Source organism: Paramormyrops kingsleyae, chromosome 5, assembly GCF_048594095.1.
Source record: "Paramormyrops kingsleyae isolate MSU_618 chromosome 5, PKINGS_0.4, whole genome shotgun sequence".
In the NCBI taxonomy this organism is placed as follows: domain Eukaryota; kingdom Metazoa; phylum Chordata; class Actinopteri; order Osteoglossiformes; family Mormyridae; genus Paramormyrops; species Paramormyrops kingsleyae.
The window spans coordinates 1,409,272-1,429,819 of NC_132801.1; the positions used below are offsets into that span (position 1 = coordinate 1,409,272).

General features: G+C 46.3%; 1 protein-coding gene across 7 annotated transcripts; it reads right to left on the reverse strand.

Moving 5' to 3' along the window:
* Positions 1-10,246, reverse strand: LOC111859940 (beta-1,3-galactosyltransferase 1-like). 7 transcript variants are annotated; one of them, XM_023843118.2, is made up of 4 exons: positions 9,942-10,246; positions 7,073-7,134; positions 1,973-2,047; positions 1-1,596 (listed from the first exon to the last, which is right to left on the reverse strand). In XM_023843118.2, exons 3-4 carry the CDS (start codon positions 2,008-2,010, stop codon positions 513-515), a joined length of 1,122 nt encoding a protein of 373 aa, XP_023698886.1. In that variant the 5' UTR covers positions 2,011-2,047; positions 7,073-7,134; positions 9,942-10,246; the 3' UTR covers positions 1-512. The 7 variants fall into 7 exon arrangements, with proteins under 7 accessions (XP_023698886.1, XP_023698888.1, XP_072567919.1 ...); XM_023843120.2 differs by having other exon boundaries at positions 1,973-2,533; XM_072711818.1 differs by lacking the exon at positions 9,942-10,246 and adding an exon at positions 8,342-9,933.
* Positions 10,247-20,548: the final 10,302 nt, after the last annotated feature.

Consider the following 20,548-nt stretch of genomic DNA (forward strand, 5'->3'; position numbering starts at 1 on the left):
TTAGTATGAAATGTATAAACATTTTATTTTTTAAAAACATCACATTTATAAAATCTTGCAGACAATTATTCTATTGTAGAAATGAGCCATTAAACAAAGATGTTTTGAAAGACAAGCCAACAACATAAATTGCATAGTCTCTTCTGTGTCAATTATGAAATCTATTTACTGTATATCACACTTGAAATAGTGTGATAATTGGATAACCACTGTTAATTAATGTTGAGAATAGTTAAGAAATTAATGTGAAAATGTTTTTTCTGAAAAGGCAAAACGTACACCACAAATGGCTCTTCATTCACCCATTTTTCATAAACAACCAGTTCTCATTGACTACCACTTAGTTGAGGGTAAAGGTAAGTCTATTCCAGGATCAGAAGGTACAAGGCTGAATGCATCCTGGAGGGATGACAGTCCATCACAGGACACACACTCACACACTTACATGAGGCAGTGAGCATGAAAGGTGCTTGGTTTTCCTAGTTCACGAAAACAAATTAATAAGTCTGTCATCAGCAATAAGAACCTGGCTGTCGAAAATTGGCCCAGTTCCTCTCCAGGTCTTTCAGTTGGATGCCAGTGACAGAGATGAAGCCAGAAAAGAGACAGCGGTCATAAGAACGGTACCACATCTGAAACATGCCAGGACTAGGTGGGTCCTTGGGAGAGATTCCCAAGGACTCCAGGCACATACCCAGGTACACATCCTCCAAATGGACAGGCTTTACATGATTGGATGCTCTCAGGATCTTCTCAGGAAGGTCCATGGAGAAGACGTAAGCATTCCCAGAGACATAACATGGATAAGTATCCTTTGAGAAGACCTCCTCGGGCATGTACCACTTGGAATCATGGTCTCTCCGTGCGATTCCGCCACGGACCACTGCCCCTGTGATGTAGTCCCGTTTGGCCTGTGCTGACTGGGGATTCAGCAGTTTATTCACAAGCAAGTCCACATTGAGGAACATGTCTGTGTCAACCTTGGCAGCATACGGGGCATTGTGGCAGTAGGTATTCAGCCACTCCATCATCAGCATGGTCTTGATGGTCAAGTTGCGATAGCTGTCATGAAAGTCAAACTGCAGCAGATCGTGGTGCTCCTGACCCTCTACAATCAGCTTTTGCTGTAAAGTCTCCTGACTGTTGGTGACACCCAACAGAAAGAGCGTGCGGATGACTACCCCAGGCACTGTACTCTCACTGCCCCAGGTCCTGCGGATGATATCCCGTGCCTCCTGGTCTTCGGGTCTGACAGGTACCATCAAGACCACGAAAGGGTCCTGGCCCTTGCACTTCTCCGGCTCATTCAGGATGATCTGGTACTTGTGCGGGTAAATTATTTCATAGGGCCCTGGAGTTTTAGCCACCGGAGGATTAATGGGGGGGCTCTCCGTCAATGGAGCCTTCTGACCAGCTGGCTCCTGCTTCGTCCGATTCTGCCAGGACTGTGGCATAGGGTGAAAGGTCTTCAGATTGCTCCTTTGACAAAGGACCGTGCTGATGTAGTAGAAAATCACAAAGCCACAAAGAACCAGGGGCGCCAAGAGCAGGCATATTCGACAACACTTGGACCGTCCAGTATAGCGAACTTCCTGGCTGTACATGGAGAACAAGTTGGAAGAACAGTTTTCTTCACTATCAATTTCATCTTAGTATGTTGTCTTACTTAATTTTTGCAAAACCATTGTTAGTCATTCAAAAAAAATCCCCCTGAACCTTCTGGCCAAACCTCATACAAAACCAATGTTAAATTGTTAAATCACCATTTACTACACCCGTGTGCAGCTCAGTTCACTGATCACCATTTACTACACCCGTGTGCAGCTCAGTTTACTGATCACCATTTACTACACCCGTGTGCAGCTCAGTTTACTGATCACCATTTACCATAAATCTTGTTCTGGGGTATTAATTTTAATGCTACGTGCATGACAGCCTTTGGAGTTTGACCGTTCTCCTGAAATCGACTTACCTTTTTCCCTTTTTTGTGAGAAGGATCAGTTTCGTCATCTGCACGCATTGGAGTTTGTGCCCAAGCTTGAGCTAGCTGGAGAGAGATGGAGAGCGGTTACTAAGTGCATAGAGGAAAGAGAAGCAGCATGAGTGTCGCCGCGATCCATGGTGCAGTGAAAGACAATCATCAAAGGCCCAAATGAGCAGGTTCTGACAGGCCACTGGGGTATCAAGAATAAAAAGGTACCAAATTCCCAGCTGGACTGGCCAAAAATATTTTGAAATACTTTAAATTTAAAGTTAAACAAGTGAGAGAAAAAAGTTCTGTACTTTAAACACTGATGTTCTTTCACAAGATTCATAGATTAGTCATTAATGACTATTGTCACTGTCCAGCAAAAGACAGACATTTTGACAAATGTGACTTTACTACAGACAGAACTGGTCCATTCTCCTGTCTACTTACTGTATAGTGTAAGTGTAGCTGATTGCCTGATTACATTAAGAAAACTGGACATTCCTGCAAATGTAGTTGTATGTCATGTATGCCTGTTCACCCACAATGCAGGGAGACATAAACCTAATGCAAAACAAACAAATTACAAAGACACTACACAGTGAAATAAACAAGTAAAAATAATCTTGGTGGTACATGTCATAATGCATAATAAACATGGCTATAATGTGCTTTTTATAAATATTTATAGCCATATTTATAATTCTTTATGAATGGATTATAATGCATTATGAATGTGTTTATAAATGATTAAAAACATGGCCTTAAGTAAAATGTTACCCATATTTTTTCTCCGTCAAGTTGTTTGATAAATCCAGGATTTTGGGGGAGAAGTTGTGTATGCACATTTCGGGCTTTTTCTGCCTGAGTCTGCAGCTCAGCTTCCAGTCCAGCCGATTGTTACCCCATGACTTGACTGCTGCAGCTCTCTACCAGCAGGTCTACCAGTCTGTGCTCATGGGTGGTTAAAGAGCTATGTGGTGGCCAGGCCCCAGGTGTGGACGAGATCCACCCGGAGTACCTAGGCTCTGGATGTTGTGGGGCTTTCGTGGCTGGCACAACTTCTCAACAGTGCGTGGAGGTCAGGGACAGTGCCGCTGGATTGGCAGACCGGGGTGGTGGTCCCCTTATTTAAGAAAGGGGACCGGAGGGTGTGTTCCAACTACAGGGGGATCACACTTCTCAGCCTCCCTGGGAAAGTCTATTCCGGGGTACTGTAGAGGAGGGTGAGATCGATAGTCGAATCTCGGATTCAGGAGGAACAATGTGGTTTTCGTCCTGGCCGTGGAACACTTGGCCAGCTTTATACCCTTGCAAGGGTACTGGAGGGGGCCTGGGAGTTTGCCTATCCAGTCTACAGCACATGTGTTTTGTGGATTTGGAAAAGGTTTACGACCGGGTTCCCCGAGGTGCTCTGTGGGAGGTGCTTCGGGAGTATGGGGTCCAGGGTCCTCTGTTGTGGGCGATTCGGTCCCTGTATGAACGGAGCAGAAGCTTGGTCCGCATTGCCAGGAATAAGTCAGACGCGTTCCCAGTGCGTTTTGGGCTCCGCCAGGACTGCCCTTTGTCATCGGTCCTGTTTATAATATTTATGGACAGGATTTCTAGTTGCAGCCAGGGTGTCAAGGGTGTCCAGTTTGGTGGCCTCAGGATTGCCTCGCTGCTTTTTGCAGATGATGTCGTCCTGTTGGCTTCATCTGCTGGGGATCTCCAGTGAGCTCTGAGGTGGTTCGCAGCCGAGTGCGAAGCGGCGGGGATGAGGATTAACACCTCTAAGTCCGAGATCATGGTTCTCAGCCGGAAACGGGTGGATTGCCCTCTTCAGGTCAGAGAAGAGGTACTGCCTCAAGTGTATCTCAGGGTCTTGTTCACGAGTGAGGGTAGGTGAGCTGGACAGACGAATCGGAGCGGCGTGTACAGTTTTGCAGGCGCTTAACCGCTCGTCGCAGCTAAGAAAGAACTGAGCCGGAAAGCAAAGCTCTCGATCTATTGGTCCATCTTCGTCCGTACCCTCACCTATGGTCATGAGCTATGGGTAATGACCGAAAGAATGAGATCGCGAATACAGGTGGCCGAAATTAGGTTTCTCCACAGGTTGTCTGGGCTCTCCCTTAGGAATAGGGTGAGAAGTTCAGATATCCGGGAGGGTCTCAGAGTAGAACCGCTGCTTCTCCACGTCGAAAGGAGCCAGTCGAGGTGGTTTGGACATCTGGTGCGGATGCCTCCTGGGCGGCTACCCGGAGAGGTTTTCCGTGCATGTCCTACAGGGAGGAGGCCCCGGGGCAGACCCAGGACTCGCTGAAATCGCTAACCTCTTGCTCCAAAAAAAAAGAAAAAATCTGCATTGTATTTTAGTGTTAGCTAAAACTGTAGCCTGGCATCAAAATAACTGAACACCCAAATCCACATCCAAGCAGAAATTATTTATTTCAAGATGTACGTGGGTCCAGTACCACTCCGGTATGCGGAAGAAGGGCTGACAGATTTGGTCAGCAGGCTGGCGTGAGTATGTAAGATTCAGAAGATTCATCTTTCAACAGGACAATAACCCTAAGCATAAGGCCAAAGCGACACTGGAATGGCTCAAAAACAGGAAGGTGAATGTTCTGGAATGGTTGAGTCAAAGTCCTGATCTTAACCCCAATGGCTGAGTCAAAGTCCTGATCTTCACCCCATTGAGGATCTACGGCAGTATTTGAAAGCTGCTGTTCAGAGGTGCCGTCCCACCAACCTAGAGGACCTCTGTAAACTCTGCCAAGAAGAATAACTTCTGAACAATGTGCAAAACTGTTACTAATTTACCCCAAAAGAATTAAGGCTGTTATTGCAGCAAAAGGTTTCTGTAGAATATTCATGTGTAGGGGTCGAATACTTGTGCAAATAGAATGGAGACAGACAAATGATGATGAGAGTGAAGGTTAAAGCTAATGTTTGAATTAAAATGTTTTGCAAATACAGTAATCTTTTCACATTCGTACATTTGACATTCAGAGTTTCGGCCATGAACAGCTAAATGGGGATATTTTTGGATCTTGTTGAAAGATTGCAAAAGCCCAGGTGACACATAAAGTATTTGGATCACATAAAACCATACAATACAGCCTTCCTTATGTCTGTCTTTAAGTTGAATTTGTAGGTAAATCAGGAAAAAGACAATACAGTACACAATAATGATAATAATTATACAGTAATAACAAAAAGAACTACATACGGTACTGTACTGTAATTAAGATGGTTTGTATATTATATATACATACACACACACACACACATTTATATATATACACACATACACACACACATATGCATAATACAGCATGTCATAAATACGTCACTTACGGCCATTGCTTTAGAAAAGTATTAGACACAGGAAAACTTTAACCTTGCGCACGTCCGTGCGATAAATTGTAAGCACCAGTACAGTTCCCAGTCCAACAATATAAAGCATATGCATCAAGCTAAAGTCAACATATCGAGAGTTCAGTGTAAACTGATAGGGCTTATCAAAATAAAGATACGGCTTAAAAAATAAATTAGTTCAAACAATACACCACCTTCCTTTGCCGAACCAAATAAATCAGAGAGCAGAACAAACAGTTCTGTCAGTCTTTCATCAATAGAAAAACCAGGGTATATAAATTAGGAGAACTATTCATCAGCATGCAAAGTCACTGATTAATACCATGCTGCACAAAAAAAAAGGGGGGTGAGACCAAATCATGTACTGGTGCTAACAACTGAGAAAGGCGGTAGCAGCAGTGCTACCACTGGAAAAGTGAGTCTGGACCACTCTACAATAGGTGATGATGATGATGAAGGTAATGTTCTTGGTAACACAAAGAGACAGGCAGGAGTAATGGAGGCAAGTGGAGCAGGAGAGATGGCGGAAAGTGTGGAGGAGAGGAGAGGAGAGTACAGAGAATACAAAGACTAAGTACAGGCTGGGACCCTAAATGGGCAGACAAGGTCCCGCCCATATGCCTCTACCTCATTCATCATGAGTATTCATCATCATATATCATATCATGCAAAATTTATTTCTCTGTGAAGTGTCACTTGATTTTATATTTAGCTCCTGATGATATAATGTATAGGTGTAATTATGTAGCTGTTGCGTTGCTCCTGCACCAATACTGCCTACACTTGTACCTGGACATTCACTGGAAGCTCAGCCTGGCTGTACTTGTACCTGGGCATTCACTGGAAGCTCAGCCTGGCTGTACTTGTACCTGGGCATTCACTGGAAGCTCAGCCTGGCTGTACTTGTACCTGGGCATTCACTGGAAGCTCAGCCTGGCTGTACTTGTACCTGGGCATTCACTGGAAGCTCAGCCTGGCTGTACTTGTACCTGGGCATTCACTGGAAGCTCAGCCTGGCTGTACTTGTACCTGGGCATTCACTGGAAGCTCAGCCTAACTGCACTTATGCCTAGTCGACTGCATGACATCATGGATGTTTGCAATGTGCTATTTGCCTCACTTGTACATTGCATTGGATAAAAATATCTGCTACTGTAAATATGTACGTGTTCAGATGTTTTTTCCCCTCAAAATCCATGTAAAACATTAAACTGTTTACTCATGGTTGTGTAAAGATAGCGGTGTACTTGTGCCCTAACGTGTCACATCACATTGTTTTAGATTTATTCCGTAAAGTAGTTACTGAGAAAATGTGTTTTTCCACTCCCCTGAAAAATTTTGACTTAAAAATGATATTTGGAGATATGTGTTTGCATCTGACAGCAGTGCTGTACTGTAACTCAAAGACAGGTGTGTTGTTTTAAAACTTGTGATGCACTGTTTTTACAGTGCACCACGAGATATTTTAGAGATATTTGAATTGTAACATGACAGTTTGTCTTTTTTTGGGAATGGTGCACCATACATCAGGATGTGGTCAATTAAATCCAGAAAGGAAACCGCGAGTCACGGAGGACCAGAGCTGGGCACCCATTAGGTGACACACAGCTGCCAAGGGCACCATACTAAGGGGGAGCCAACTTCACTGTCGCTTGGTCTGGGACGCCAGGTGCTGGCGGTGAAGCTTGCCGTGTTTTTAACGTGTTTTTCGGAAAGAAAGTGGGGGAACAAGTCTCTACTCACCTCTAAGTAAGAGTCTAGGATTATGAAGCGAGGATTTACTGACTTATGTTAAGTCAAAGACCCTGAAAAAAACAACAAAACTTTAGTAAAACGAAATAACACAGCAAACAAAATTCATGGTCAGTTATTATGGTTTAACTCTATAAATCAGGATAGGAAAACCGAAGCCATTTAGTCACTTTACTAATTCTACGGCTACTAGAAGTTTCTGACATTTTTATGTAAATTACTCCACTACGTTTCATTTTTGGTGTGTAAAAGGTATGTAGAATGTCACCTCTGGCAAGATTAAATAGAAGACAAATTTCATGCCAAATATATGAAAAAGTCGCAAACAAAAAAAGAACGTGTACCCTACAACTCAGCACCACTAATCCAGTGAGATTTAAACGAGAACTTGTACCCTACAACTCAGCACCACTAATCCAGTGAGATTTAAACGAGAACGTGTGCCCTACAACTCAGCACCACTACTGCAGTGAGATTTAAACGAGAACGTGTACCCTACAACTCAGCACCACTACTGCAGTGAGATTTAAACGAGAACGTGTACCCTACAACTCAGCACCACTACTGCAGTGAGATTTAAACGAGAACGTGTACCCTACAACTCAGCACCACTACTGCAGTGAGATTTAAACGAGAACGTGTACCCTACAACTCAGCACCACTACTGCAGTGAGATTTAAACGAGAACGTGTACCCTACAACTCAGCACCACTACTGCAGTGAGATTTAAACGAGAACGTGTACCCTACAACTCAGCACCACTACTGCAGTGAGATTTAAACGAGAACGTGTACCCTACAACTCAGCACCACTACTGCAGTGAGATTTAAACGAGAACGTGTACCCTACAACTCAGCACCACTAATCCAGTGAGTTTTAAACGAGCATCTTGAGTATCCAGCCACTCATCCCGGATTGCAGGGTCTAGAGTCTGTCACAGGCAGCATAGGACGGACAAGCACACCCAGCTATTTAAATGCACCAATTAGCCTATAGGAGGAAGCCTACACAAGATGGGGAGAGCATGCAAACTGCAGACAGAGGCAGGATTTGATCAGCTACTACACGGCCTGGGGGTAACACAGAAACTGGGCGCCAAAACTAGATCCATGCTATAACTAGCTTTAGGTTATTATAGTACTAAATACTAAAACCAAGCACTTCGATGCAGTGAACAGTTATTTAAGAGCTTTTCAGTAGTCTGGAAGTGCGCGTCTTAATAGCTCTCAAGGGATTGTAGGTAAATTATTGTGTAATTACTGTGACACAGCAGCCTGCAGAGAATGCCACATGGCACTCGCAGGGGGCGATCAGTCCCAGGTAGGCTGTCCCACGATGTGCCAACAGCACACAGCTGGCAGCCTATAACAGCTTTCAATAACGGAAGGCCGGACTGAAAGTGCCATACCAGGCTTAAAAGTCATATGAGGACAAAGCAGAGGAGGAAAAAAGAGAAAGGATAAGCCGGGCATGCATGCCTATCCCAGAAGATAAACCTGCACCGTCAAGGGGGAATTTCCTACACCCTTGTACCCAGTGCTTGAAGTGGGAAAAAATAAGTGCAGGAACTCTAATTTTCCGACATTTGAGCGGTGAAAAAAAAATCAAGTCTTTAGGATGTGTTGGTTCAAAAACTATTTTAATTTAATCATTCTTCCAAGCAATAACCTATAGGCATAGGTTACTTTTTTCTAATTCACAAATGGAATACTGAAAAACCATTAAAACAACATATAGTCTTTTATCGGTCTTGTGATATTGTCTATTCTCGGGCCACTGTCGCTGCGTCGGATCAGTTTCAGTAAGTACCGGAACGCAGAAAAAAGTGGCGGAACCCAAAAGACGAAAATACAGAAGTTCCGGAACTGCGTTCCGCTGCGTTCCGGCCCACTTCAAGCACTGCTTGTACCCCGTTTTTTCCAGTATTTAGCACAATATTATCCTGAGCCATGATGACGACCTGGCTGTAACCGAATTCCCGTTAACTGGACACAAATAGTCGTGCGGCTTTGGGATGTCACGACTTCTGTTACCCAGCAGGGGGCACCAGGGCCCACGAAACTCACGCAAACTGGCTACCCGTCGCAGCTGAGTTATTAGTTAGTATTTTCGCTGTGCGCGAGTCCTCTGCGTGCTTCTGTCCCGCCGACTCTTACTTTCAGTTTCGCTTTTGGGCCGTAAATTCCGGGTAACGGTCATCTTCCCCGCTGCTACCGCGGAGTTAGAGCGGATAGTGCTGGTTAGTGCCGCTACCTCGTGTATTAGTTCAAGACATTAGCGCCCGGCTCTGCGAGCTCCGGGGGCCCCCGCCTGGAGGTTCGGGGTGACGGGGCAATTTGTCCGATCAGTCAGGACATAATTTGCTGCCCGCGGTGTTTCAAATGTAAACAAAACCCCACGCAATAGCCCCAAAACAAATGTAGAAAAAATAAAGAAAAAAAAGAATGGAAGGAAATAAAGAGAAAAAGAACCAAAAAAGGCAGCTTTATTTACAGCATGTCATCCCCTCGCCTAAGTTCGTTACATCCGGAAGGTACCATACTGCGCAACTTCTCAGTAAAACTTCTCTTTAATCCTAGAAAAGGTGCCCATTGTCTCGTTTTAGTAGATTTATTTTATACAACTTAGAACCACACATTCAAACTGGGTTTGTATTAAATATGGGCATGAAGACAGACTTTTTTTATTTCCCGTTTGTCGTATAGCGTTTTTTTAGACGACACAAAGTAAAAACTGAAAAAGACCGAGTGCAGTTACCCGATATTACTAAAATAAGTAATAATAACATTTCAAGCGCATTCACGACATTTATTTGAACAGACGCGCTATCATACTTTCTAGTTACATAAACGTAACTTACCCCGCAGCAGAATCCTGTTATTTAACCATTAAAAAGAAAAGGGAAATTATTTGGACCGTGCGCTTTGCAGTCCGCCAGCTTAAATAACCCCCATGATTTGCTGCTCGTCAGTATATTTCTCATAAACTGAATGGGTGTCGATTTAGATTTAATGTAGATCTACAGAACACCCTGTCAGATTGTAAGTTTTGCACGGGTTACTCCTGAGACTTATAGCCAGCGTGAGTCACGGTCTCCGCCTCTTCGGCTCCACTTCCTTAACGAAAACTGTGCTCGACGGCCGTGCAAATGTGCGAAGTACCCAGGGCTGCGGGCCACAAAGGCGGAAGCTGCTTGGTGCCGGGCCCTTCGCCAGGGACTCCACCTCAGATGAATATATCTGCATGGCCGCATCAAGTGATAAAAGTGTAGGCACCTCTGCATACAGGCAGATTAAAAACAATAATAATCTTAATATTTATAGTAATAATAATAATGATATCACCCAGACCTTGTACAGGTTAAGCAGTTATGGAATATGGATGTAGCGGAAATCATATATGTAATTATATGTAACAATGGAAATCCATTAAAGCATTAAAACTGGGTAATACAGAAGTAAAGAAACATTTAGTCTTGGAACTGAGGTGAGGCCCAGAGTACGTGTGTGAATTCAGTTTATTTCAGTTGTCCCAAGTCACATGACAAGAGTGTGTGACAGGTCATCAAGCACCAAGAAAGGCAGCAAAAGTAGGGGCTTGAACCTCTAATGAGTTTCCTGACACATGGAAACTGGCATAGACACTTTGAGGGTCAGACTGGAGATTAAATGGTCTTATATGTAAGCAGAGATAAGTTGAGGTTAGTTGAACTAAACCTGTTCAGCCTCAAGCAAGGAAGACTGAGGGGGGACATGATCCAAGTCTATAAGATTCTAACAGGTTTGGATGCTGTTCAACCAAATAGTTACTTCAGCATTAGTTCAAATACAAGAACTCGTGGCCATAGGTGGAAATTAGCGGGAGAACATTTCGAACTGTATTTAAGGAAGCACTTCTTTACACAGCGTGTAGTCAGAGTATGGAATAGTCTTCCTATTGGGTGGGCGCGCAGCTGTCCGGTGGCGGGGGCCCGGGTACCTGGCCGCTGTGGGGCGGCTGGGTCCGTGACCCGTCGGGGCTCTCCTGGCCGTCTGGGGGCCCCAGGGCGGTGTTGTTGTGGCCTCGCACACACACTGGGAATCATTCCATGTTAACCTGCACACTCATACATACACTCACAACACACAAACATACACACATACACATATGCGTACACACACACACACACACAGACATGCACGCACACACACACACACACACACAAGAGAGCCTAGGGCTCTCTTCCCCTATTTTATCCCTCTTTCCCCTTGTCTGGGTGTGTGTGTGTGTGTGTGAGAGTGTGTGTGAAAGTTGGTGTGTGGCTTCCACTCCCTCCTCTCAGATGCAGATACGGGTACGACGATATTTAGACAGTGTTCCTGGTGGTCTGCTTATGCATATATATTTATTTTCTTTTGTTGGTATTAACGTATTTAATTCCAGAAGCAGTTACTGGCAAAAGCACATTCCCATGTCATAATGGTACCACTGGTTTCTTTGTGTGTATACTGTTTGTGTGTGTCCCTGGATCTTATCTTTCAGATACAGCAGCTGGTGTGATGATACGGTGTAAAGCAGCAAGATGCAGAAGCTGTCCTCTTATTACTCTTTCCTTTTTGTTCTACTGTTTGTTATGTATTATTTCTCTTCCCTGTCTCTCTCTCTCTCTGACCCTTACTTTATTTTTATTTTTATTATGTATTTATTTATTTTTCTACTTCCTCTGTCTCTCACCCCTTTCTCTCCTTTCTCACTTTCTCTATCTCTTTCCCACTAACCCCCCTTGTCAGCTTCGGCTTTGTGGCGCATTGACATAAAAATGATTAATAAAGAGTATACCTCAAGTAACAAGAGGAGCTTAAATCCGAAGCTCCACTTGTTAAAATAAAAGTGTTGGCACAATAAGGCAACCAGACTAACATCCTGCTTGCTAAACTGCCGGACACGACAAGGGGAAGAAAAAAAGAAAAAAAGGAATAGTCTTCCTGATAACGTAGTGCAAACTGAATCCTTGGGTTCCTTTAAATCAGAGCTAGATAACATTTTAACAACTCTGAGCTATTAGTTAAGTTCTCCCCAAGCGAGCTCGATGGGCCGAATGGCCTCCTCTCGTTTGTATAGTTCTTATGTTCTTATAACATCCTCGAGGGCAAACGGCAGCAGAGTACGTGTTGTGTGACAGGCAGACAGGTGGCTCTCAGAGCTGCTGTCTGTCTATCTCTGTATCATGTTCCCAGCTGCTTCCTTACTGTTAGACCGAAACAGCATCGTCTTTGCCGCCCTGCTGCCCACTAAGCTAACATGCTGCCGCTAAGCTAACATGCTGCGTGGCTCTTCATGAAACTGTGAGGAGGAAAAAAACAAATAATTTATGAGCAAACAGGGGAAGGTACAAATGCAAACTCAAGAAATGTTAGGGCATTCACATGCATCTGGTGTGACGCTCACACTTTCAGACTCACACACAAGTAATTTTATAGCAAATCTGTATTATTCCATTATAAACCTAAAACTAACTACATGAAAAGCGTTGGGGTAGTTTGCAAACCTTACAGACTATTTACAAGGTAATAAAACTGTTACATGCATGTAAATGAGTGTGCAGTCTTCTCTCGAATTGAAAATCTTACGGCAGCCAGCTGACCAAAGTTGGCGACCCTGTCACAGTGGACTCAGATACGATGGACAAAGTGTGGGGTTAAAAAGGCAGATCACCGCCTCCACTTCCCCAGAAAGCGACACGAGCTCAGGCTGGCTCCCAAGATCCTGAAGGCCTTCTACACCTTCATCAGCGAGAGCATCCTGGCTTGGAGCTTCACCAACTGTTTTGGGAGCCGCACCAAGCAGGGTAGCACAGCTCTGAGCAGGGGGTGTTCTCCCGAACCTGCCGGCCACTGGCAAAAAGATAATCAAAGGTCTAACCCCCCCCCCCCAGAACAGCCTCCTCTCACTGCTGAAGACTGTCAAAAGCCAGAGGCTGAGGGAAGGCTTCTACATGCGGCCGTCTGACGCATCAGCTAATAGGCCACCTCTGTGCACTGTAGGTGACTCCTAACTAAACTGTTACAATGTCTTTTATTCTTTATGTCATAAGTTACTGCTTATAATTTTAATTCTGTTATTTTTATTGTTTTTCATCTGATCGGTTATTATTTATCCTTTTATATTATTATTATTATTTATTTGTATTGCATATTTCCCTTTGAAAACATGTAAACAGCATTACACTGCGTGCAGTGTATGTTTGGGTATGCGGCAAATTAACCCTAAAAACTTGGGGTTCATGAAGATAAACAACAAAATACAGAAAAATTAAACACAGAAATGCAATGTCTGCAAGCTGACACTTGTCAATTAGGAAAAAATAAATACATGAAAACGAGCTAGTAAAGCAGGGATCTGCAGCATTCAGAACTGAACTGAGAACAGCCCTGAAATCCCTAATCATAGCATAGGTGCAGCTTTTAACAATGCAGCTTAATAGCTCAATATGAATTACAGCTAAACATGCTGACTTGTACAGTGTATAATGTATCATTCTTATAAATGTGTCATTTGATTCAGAATGAAAGAATGCAACATTTGAAGTGTCACCTACAAAATAAATAATTTAGCTAATTTGACGTTGGACTGCAGACCTGCCCAGCGCATATCTTAAGCACCACAGCACAAATCTGATTAGGGCCTGGACTCTAGCCACAGTGTTACCATCAAAGGTAATTTTATCTTGAATCGACTTAGTCATGCTCCTCAGCTCATCTAACTGCTCTGTAAAATCATGTTTCGTGAAATACAACTCATGCATACTATCAGCTACTTAGATAAAACCCCCAATTCTAGCTACCACCAGGCCTGGTCGTTTTTTTTTCATTCTGTTCCAGGCAGCTCTTAGGTTGTTGCTTCTAAACTCCGTCCCTGGCTTGTCTTTGTAATTAATTTTAGCTTTTCTTGATTTCTGCTCTCACCATTTTTCTCACTTCCCATACCTTGGTTATATCACCGCTATTTATAGCAGCTTAGCTCTGGCTAATCAAATGCTTTTCTGTTATTTGGGGAAGCCGTCACTGCCAGGGGGGGCATGGTGGTGCAGTGGTTAGCACCAGTGCCTCAGACCCCTGGGTGCAGGGTGTGTGTGTGTGTGTGTGTGTGTGTGTGCATATGTTGTCCCCCACAATGGATGATTGGACTTTCACTTCCTAATAGTGTCTTTACAGAACAATGTAGCTACACATCAGTATTTATGTCATCTGAAGACCCCAAAAACACTGAGTAGTCAGTGCAGTCGAAGCAGACAGACATCGGGTGGTGGGGGGTTTATTTCATTTGGGGCCGCTGTGTACCCCAGGCCGATGTAGACTAAACAAATAATTGATGGTCTGAAAGCCTTTTGAAACTCAGTCTTTTGTGTAATAAATTGTATACATTCTTTTGTTATTTTGATATTTTGTTTCCATATTAAACGTAAAATATACTGCATCAGGAATCTTTTGGTTGGTTAATGTTACGGGTTGGGTGTCCTCAAGTGGGGGCCGTAACAGTTAGCAATCACTTTTCTTTGATGCAGAAATATGATGGAGATGCACGTAGATGTCACGTTCGGCAACAGTAGGCGAGCCGGGAAGCAGGCGACAGCAGCCAGGAAGTCAGGTAACGGGGTTTAATTAGCAAAAAACAAGCACGCCGAGACATCCACGGACAATACAATGACAAGTCTGGGGAAGACTGACTCAGACGAGGACTAAATACAAAAGACAAGCTAGACTTAATAGGACACAGGCGATCACAATCAGGGCTGAACCGGGCGCGCCAGAGGAGAGGCGACGAACGAGACGAACCGGGAAAACAGGACCTGGAAAACAAAACAGAATGTCAACCAAAAACAGGGAACAGAACGGAGACGCAGAACAAGAACAGGGACGAGAAGAAGGACAAGACACGACACAGAACAGGGAAGGCAGACAGGCAGACCAGGAAGGGAGACACAGAAGAGGAGAAAGGCGGAACAAAAGGGCCAGGAGTGAACGGAGGAGACAGAGAGGGACGAGGAACAAAGGCAGGAGGGACAGACGGGAACGGAGGAGGAACAAGGGGAGCACGAGGGAGCCCAGGCGGGCGACGGGCAGCGGCCGGAGGGGCCGCAGGGGAGAGGGAGGAGGGAGCAGGAGGGGACCACCCAGGGGCCAAGGGAACGGGACGAGGGAGTGACGGAGGGGACACGGAGGGAGCAGGAGGGAACACCAGTGAAGGCAGGCAGGAGGGGGAAGCCGCGGCAGGCGGAGGCGCAGCCGAAGCCGGGGAAGGCGCCGTCCGACGCCCAGCCGGAGCAGGGGGGCCCGGAGGCGGCCGACATGGACCCGGAGGCGGGACCGAGGAGCGGCACCGAGGATCCAGGGGGGGGACCCGGAGGGGACCGCCGACCCCGAGCCGGAGGACCCGCAGGCAGCCACCGAGCCACAGCCAGGGGCCGAACGGGCGAGCCAGGGGGCAGGGCGGGCGGGACCCGGGCCCGACGCTTATGTCCCTGTCCCTTACGGGACACCGAAAGGCGGGGTCCTGGGGGCCGTCGGCTTTGCCGGGGTAAGGGCGAGGGAGTCAGAGCCGCGGGCATGGCCGCAGGCGGGGCAGCCAGAGCCGCGGGCGAGGCGGCCTCAGGCGGGGCCGCGGGCAGGACGGGAGAGGCGGCCTCAGCAGCAGGCGGTGCTGCGGGCAGCTCGGCAGCAGCTTCAGTAGGCAGCGCAGCCGCGCGCAGATCGGCGGCAGCAGCAGCTGGCATGGCCGGCAGGTCCGGATCGGACAGGTCCGGAGCAGGCAGGAGGGGTGCTGAGCTCGTATGCGCCGTCCCTTTAAGGGATCTAGGGACCCGAGGAATAGCGTCCCTAACGGCGCGTATTCCACCTTGTCCCAGGCGCGCCGGCCGGTAGTTATAAGCCTCCATCGGAGGTGGCTTCTCCGGCTGGGAGCTGGCCAGGCGGGTAGTGGTGGTGTCGTCCCAGGCGGGGAGCAGAGAGCAGGCTCCTAGGTAGAGCGTGGGAGCTGCTTCCACCAGCTCTCTGCTCCGCCTCTCTCGGCTGCTCATAAGGCGCTGGCTCAGGCGGCGAAGGCATTTCCGTGCCCTCGTCAGCGGGTATTCCTGCCCGGCTGGGCGCTCCCTCCCGAGCAGGTCCGTACCCTGGTTAGCCAGCTGCAGGGCCACGGGGTCCTCCTGGACCTTGGGCTGGGACCGCCAAAACACAAAGTCTTGCAGGAGACCGAGCCGGTGGTGCTCGGTCTCCCGCGTTGTGTTGTTACGGAGATTCGGCATTTTGTCACGTTCGGCAACGGTAGGCGAGCCGGGAAGCAGGCGACAGCAGCCAGGAAGTCAGGTAACGGGGTTTAATTAGCAAAAAACAAGCACGCCGAGACATCCACGGACAATACAATGACAAGTCTGGGGAAGACTGACTCAGACGAGGACTAAATACAAAAGACAAGCTAGACTTAATAGGACACAGGCGATCACAATCAGGGCTGAACACGAGGTAACGAGGTGGGCGTGGCACACATTAGGATCGAACGGAGCAGGGTGTGACAGAAGAAAAAATTTATTAACTGATGCGTTAAATGTAATTGGGCTACAAAAATAACTGGATCTCCACATCATACATAATAATACATTTTTTTTATTTTGCGCTTTTACAAGATCTCAAAGATGCTTACATAGAATTAAGTAAATAAAAAGAAACAAAAATGACAAAACATTATGGATAGGGAAGGTTTTTAGCTTGATTTTGAAATTTGAGACGAATGGGGAAAATCCATGGCCACCATTGCCATGTCACTTGGAAGGAGGGGTGAGGAGAGAGCAAGAAGAGGGGGATCCGAGACTCTTAATATTTAGAAAATTTTGCCTCATCCATAGTTTGATTTCAGAAAGACAAGATTCGATAAGTGCAAGAGGCAGGTAGTTTATTCTGACGCAGATCTGGGTGTAGTCAGCATAGAGGTGGAAATTTAAATTTTAATTTAGGTTAAAGTGGTGAATTATCTAGCCTATAGGGTGACTGTGGTCTTGCAAGACCTAGAATGTAATGTGATTATACAATTTCATATGTTTTGCTGGGTTTAATGACATTGCTGTGTTGTGAGTTTGCACTAAATGAATGACTTGGAGAGCCACAAGAACCAAATGTAAATTGATAGACTGAATGTAATACATTTTTCCTCTTACAATGACTCAAATATATATACACTTTACCCTGGGTTGGATTCTGGTCCTCCCAGACCGGAACTGCAGAACCATGCTGTGCATCTACAATCTAGAAAGCAGGGTTGGGTCCATTCCGGAATGCATTCATCAATTCCAATCCAAATTAGGAAATGGAACTGGAGTTGGAATTCAAATTAAATTACAATTCTATACCCTATAGTCATCCATCCATCCATTATCTTCCGCTGGATTTGAAGTCGGGTTGTGGGGGCAGCAGTCTCAGCAGGGAAACCCAGACTTCCCTCTCCCCGGCCACTTCATCCAGCTCCTCTGGGGGAATCCCGAGGTGTTCCCAGGCCAGCCGAGAGACATAGTCCCTCCAGCATGTCCTGGGTCTTCCCCGGGGCCTCCTCCCAGTGAGACATGCCCGGAACACCTCACCAGGGAGGCGTCCAGGAGGCATCCTGACCAGATGCCTGAGCCACCTCATCTGGCTCCTCTCAATGCGGAGGAGCAGCGGCTCTACTCTGAGTCTCTCCTGAATGACCGAGCTCCTCACCCTATCTCTAAGGGAGAGCCCAGCCACCCTGCAGAGAAACTCATTTCGGCCGCTTGCACTCGCGATCTCGTTCTTTCGGTCACTACCCACAGCTCGTGACCATAGGTGAGGGTAGGAACGTAGATCGACTGGTAAATCGAGAGCTTTTCCTTTTGGCTCAGCTCCTTCTTCACCACGACAGACCGATGCAGCGCCCGTATCACTGCCGACGCCGCACTGATCCGCCTGATCGACCCCATAGTCTTTTTTTCAAATCCAAACTCCTGTTCCAATTCCTGATTTGGATTGGAATTGATTAATGCATTCCAGAATAGTCCCAACCCTGCTAGACAGTAATGTGATTATACAATTTCATATGTTTTGCTAGGTTTAATGACATTACTGTGTTATGAGTTTGCACTAAATTAATGAAATTCTTCTTCCTGTCATTCCATTTCAAATTCCAATTCAAAATCCTGCAGTGTATGGTGTGGGGTGTGGCCAATTCAGTTTAAATTCCGGTTGCAGTTCATGAATGGAATGAGACACAGTGTATAAATTCTGAATTTTGCACAATCCTGTATTGAAGTGAGTAAAGGAGGGAAGCAAACTGAGTGCCTAGCTACACTGCGTCCCACCCAGGCCTCAGCCGTGATATCTTATCACACATGCTGAGTGTCTTCCCTCCTCCAGGTATCCAATCACTCTGGATATCTACAACAGGCCTTCCTAGGTATTACACAGTTGTAGTATATCACCAGGAAATAGTGAGTAAAACTGCAGTATGTTCCACACAACCTTCCAATGAAGTCAGTGTCCAGCACTTACAGTTAAATTTTCATTCCTTGGGTAATTTCTAGCTAGTCATGTAATATGAGACATTATGTTGCATATATACACATAGTATATAGTGTCTTAGTTCATGGACCTCTACATCCATCATTCTGGTCTGATTTTGGTAAGATCCATTCCAGCTTAGTTCTTAGTTTAGATTAAATCATAGTATCAGCTGAGGTTTTGATGTAGAGACAGACATATTGGTAAAAGTTTCCCGTCTCTGTCGGATTACGCCCACATGTAGCCGGTCCAGCAAACATGCCTATCTGTCATCCTGTTATCCTCACCTGTGTAATAAAATCCCGCCCACATGTAGTCGGTCCAGCAAACATGCCTATCCGTTATCCTGTTATCCTCACCTGTGTAATAAAATCCCGCCCACATGTAGCCGGTCCAGCAAACATGCCTATCTGTCATCCTGTTATCCTGACCTGTGTAATAAAAACTAATCCATGCTTCCTGTTTGAGCAATAACTAACCTAAATATCAGTCAGATAAAATGCACTCAAATATCAATATAAAAAATGTTATGCACTTCTTACAGTTTTTCTCGATTGCTTCGGCACATTTCATGAAACATAATATTATCTAGAGTATAAGCGCATTTCTCCACACATTTCATACATGTAGTACGACACAATGGTTGAGCTGCAAAACCTGTAACTTACCCAAAACACTTGACTCATGTCTCAAAAGCATGACTTATGTCCCCAAAGGAACTAAATATTCACTGGAACCAGCCAATAGTTGACACCTGCCTAGCTTCTGGTAATGTCCCTGAAGTGGCTGTAATCAGACCACAGCTTAAGAATCCGAGTGTAGATAATCATGTTTTTACCATCTTATGACCCATTTCAAATGCTCCCTTCCTGCAACCCAACTGCAAACACATCCAGAAGCTAAATAATATGCTTACAAAGTTTGAGCCTGGCTGCCGCCAGTGTCACAGCACTGGAACGGCAGGAAGCAGGGCTGTAAATCACGTGCTGATGCACATTGACTGAGAGGGGTATCTAAGTGGAAGAAGTGCTGATTGTATGCGTTTTGTACCAAAGCGGACAGCTGGGGCCGTGTGTGACTCAGTGGGTTAGTACACTGTGCCGTGTGTGACGCAGTGGGTTAGTACACTGTGCCGTGTGTGACCCAGTGGGTTAGTACACTGTGCCGTGTGTGACCCAGTGGGTTAGTACACTGTGCCGTGTGTGACCCAGTGGGTTAGTACACTGTGCCGTGTGTGACCCAGTGGGTTAGTACACTGTGCCTGTGATGTAAAGTCTGCTGGTCCAGATCCCAGGCTTGACAGGCTAATTCCACCGCTGGGCCCCTGAACGAGACCCATGACCCCTCAGTGCTCCAGGGTTTGTCTGCTTAGCTTAGTCTCCAAAATAAGTACATTTGTTTGGTTCAAAGCATCTGCTACATTGTAACTGTCGGCCACTGCTGTCTGTCTTTATCTACACTTTCGTCTATGGCATATCAGTATCTGTAGAGAGCTGGTGTGTCACTCTCCCCTGCAGCCAGCAACTGCCACAGACGTAGCAGGGCACAGACCCTGGTCAGCAGGCCCCTGATTGGAGGAGCGAGCTGCTGCATGCCCGCCAGACCCTGGTCAGCAGGCCCCTGATTGGAGGAGCGAGCTGCTGCGTGCCCGCCAGGCCCTGGTCAGCAGGCCCCTGATGGGAGGAGCGAGCTGCTGCGTGCCCGCCAGGCCCTGGTCAGCAGGCCCCTGATGGGAGGAGCGAGCTGCTGCCTGCCCGCCAGACCCTGGTCAGCAGGCCCCTGATGGGAGGAGCGAGCTGCTGCATGCTCGCCAGACCCTGGTCAGCAGGCCCCTGATGGGAGGAGCGAGCTGCTGCATGCCCGCCAGACCCTGGTCAGCAGGCCCCTGATGGGAGGAGCGAGCTGCTGCATGCCCACCAGACCCTGG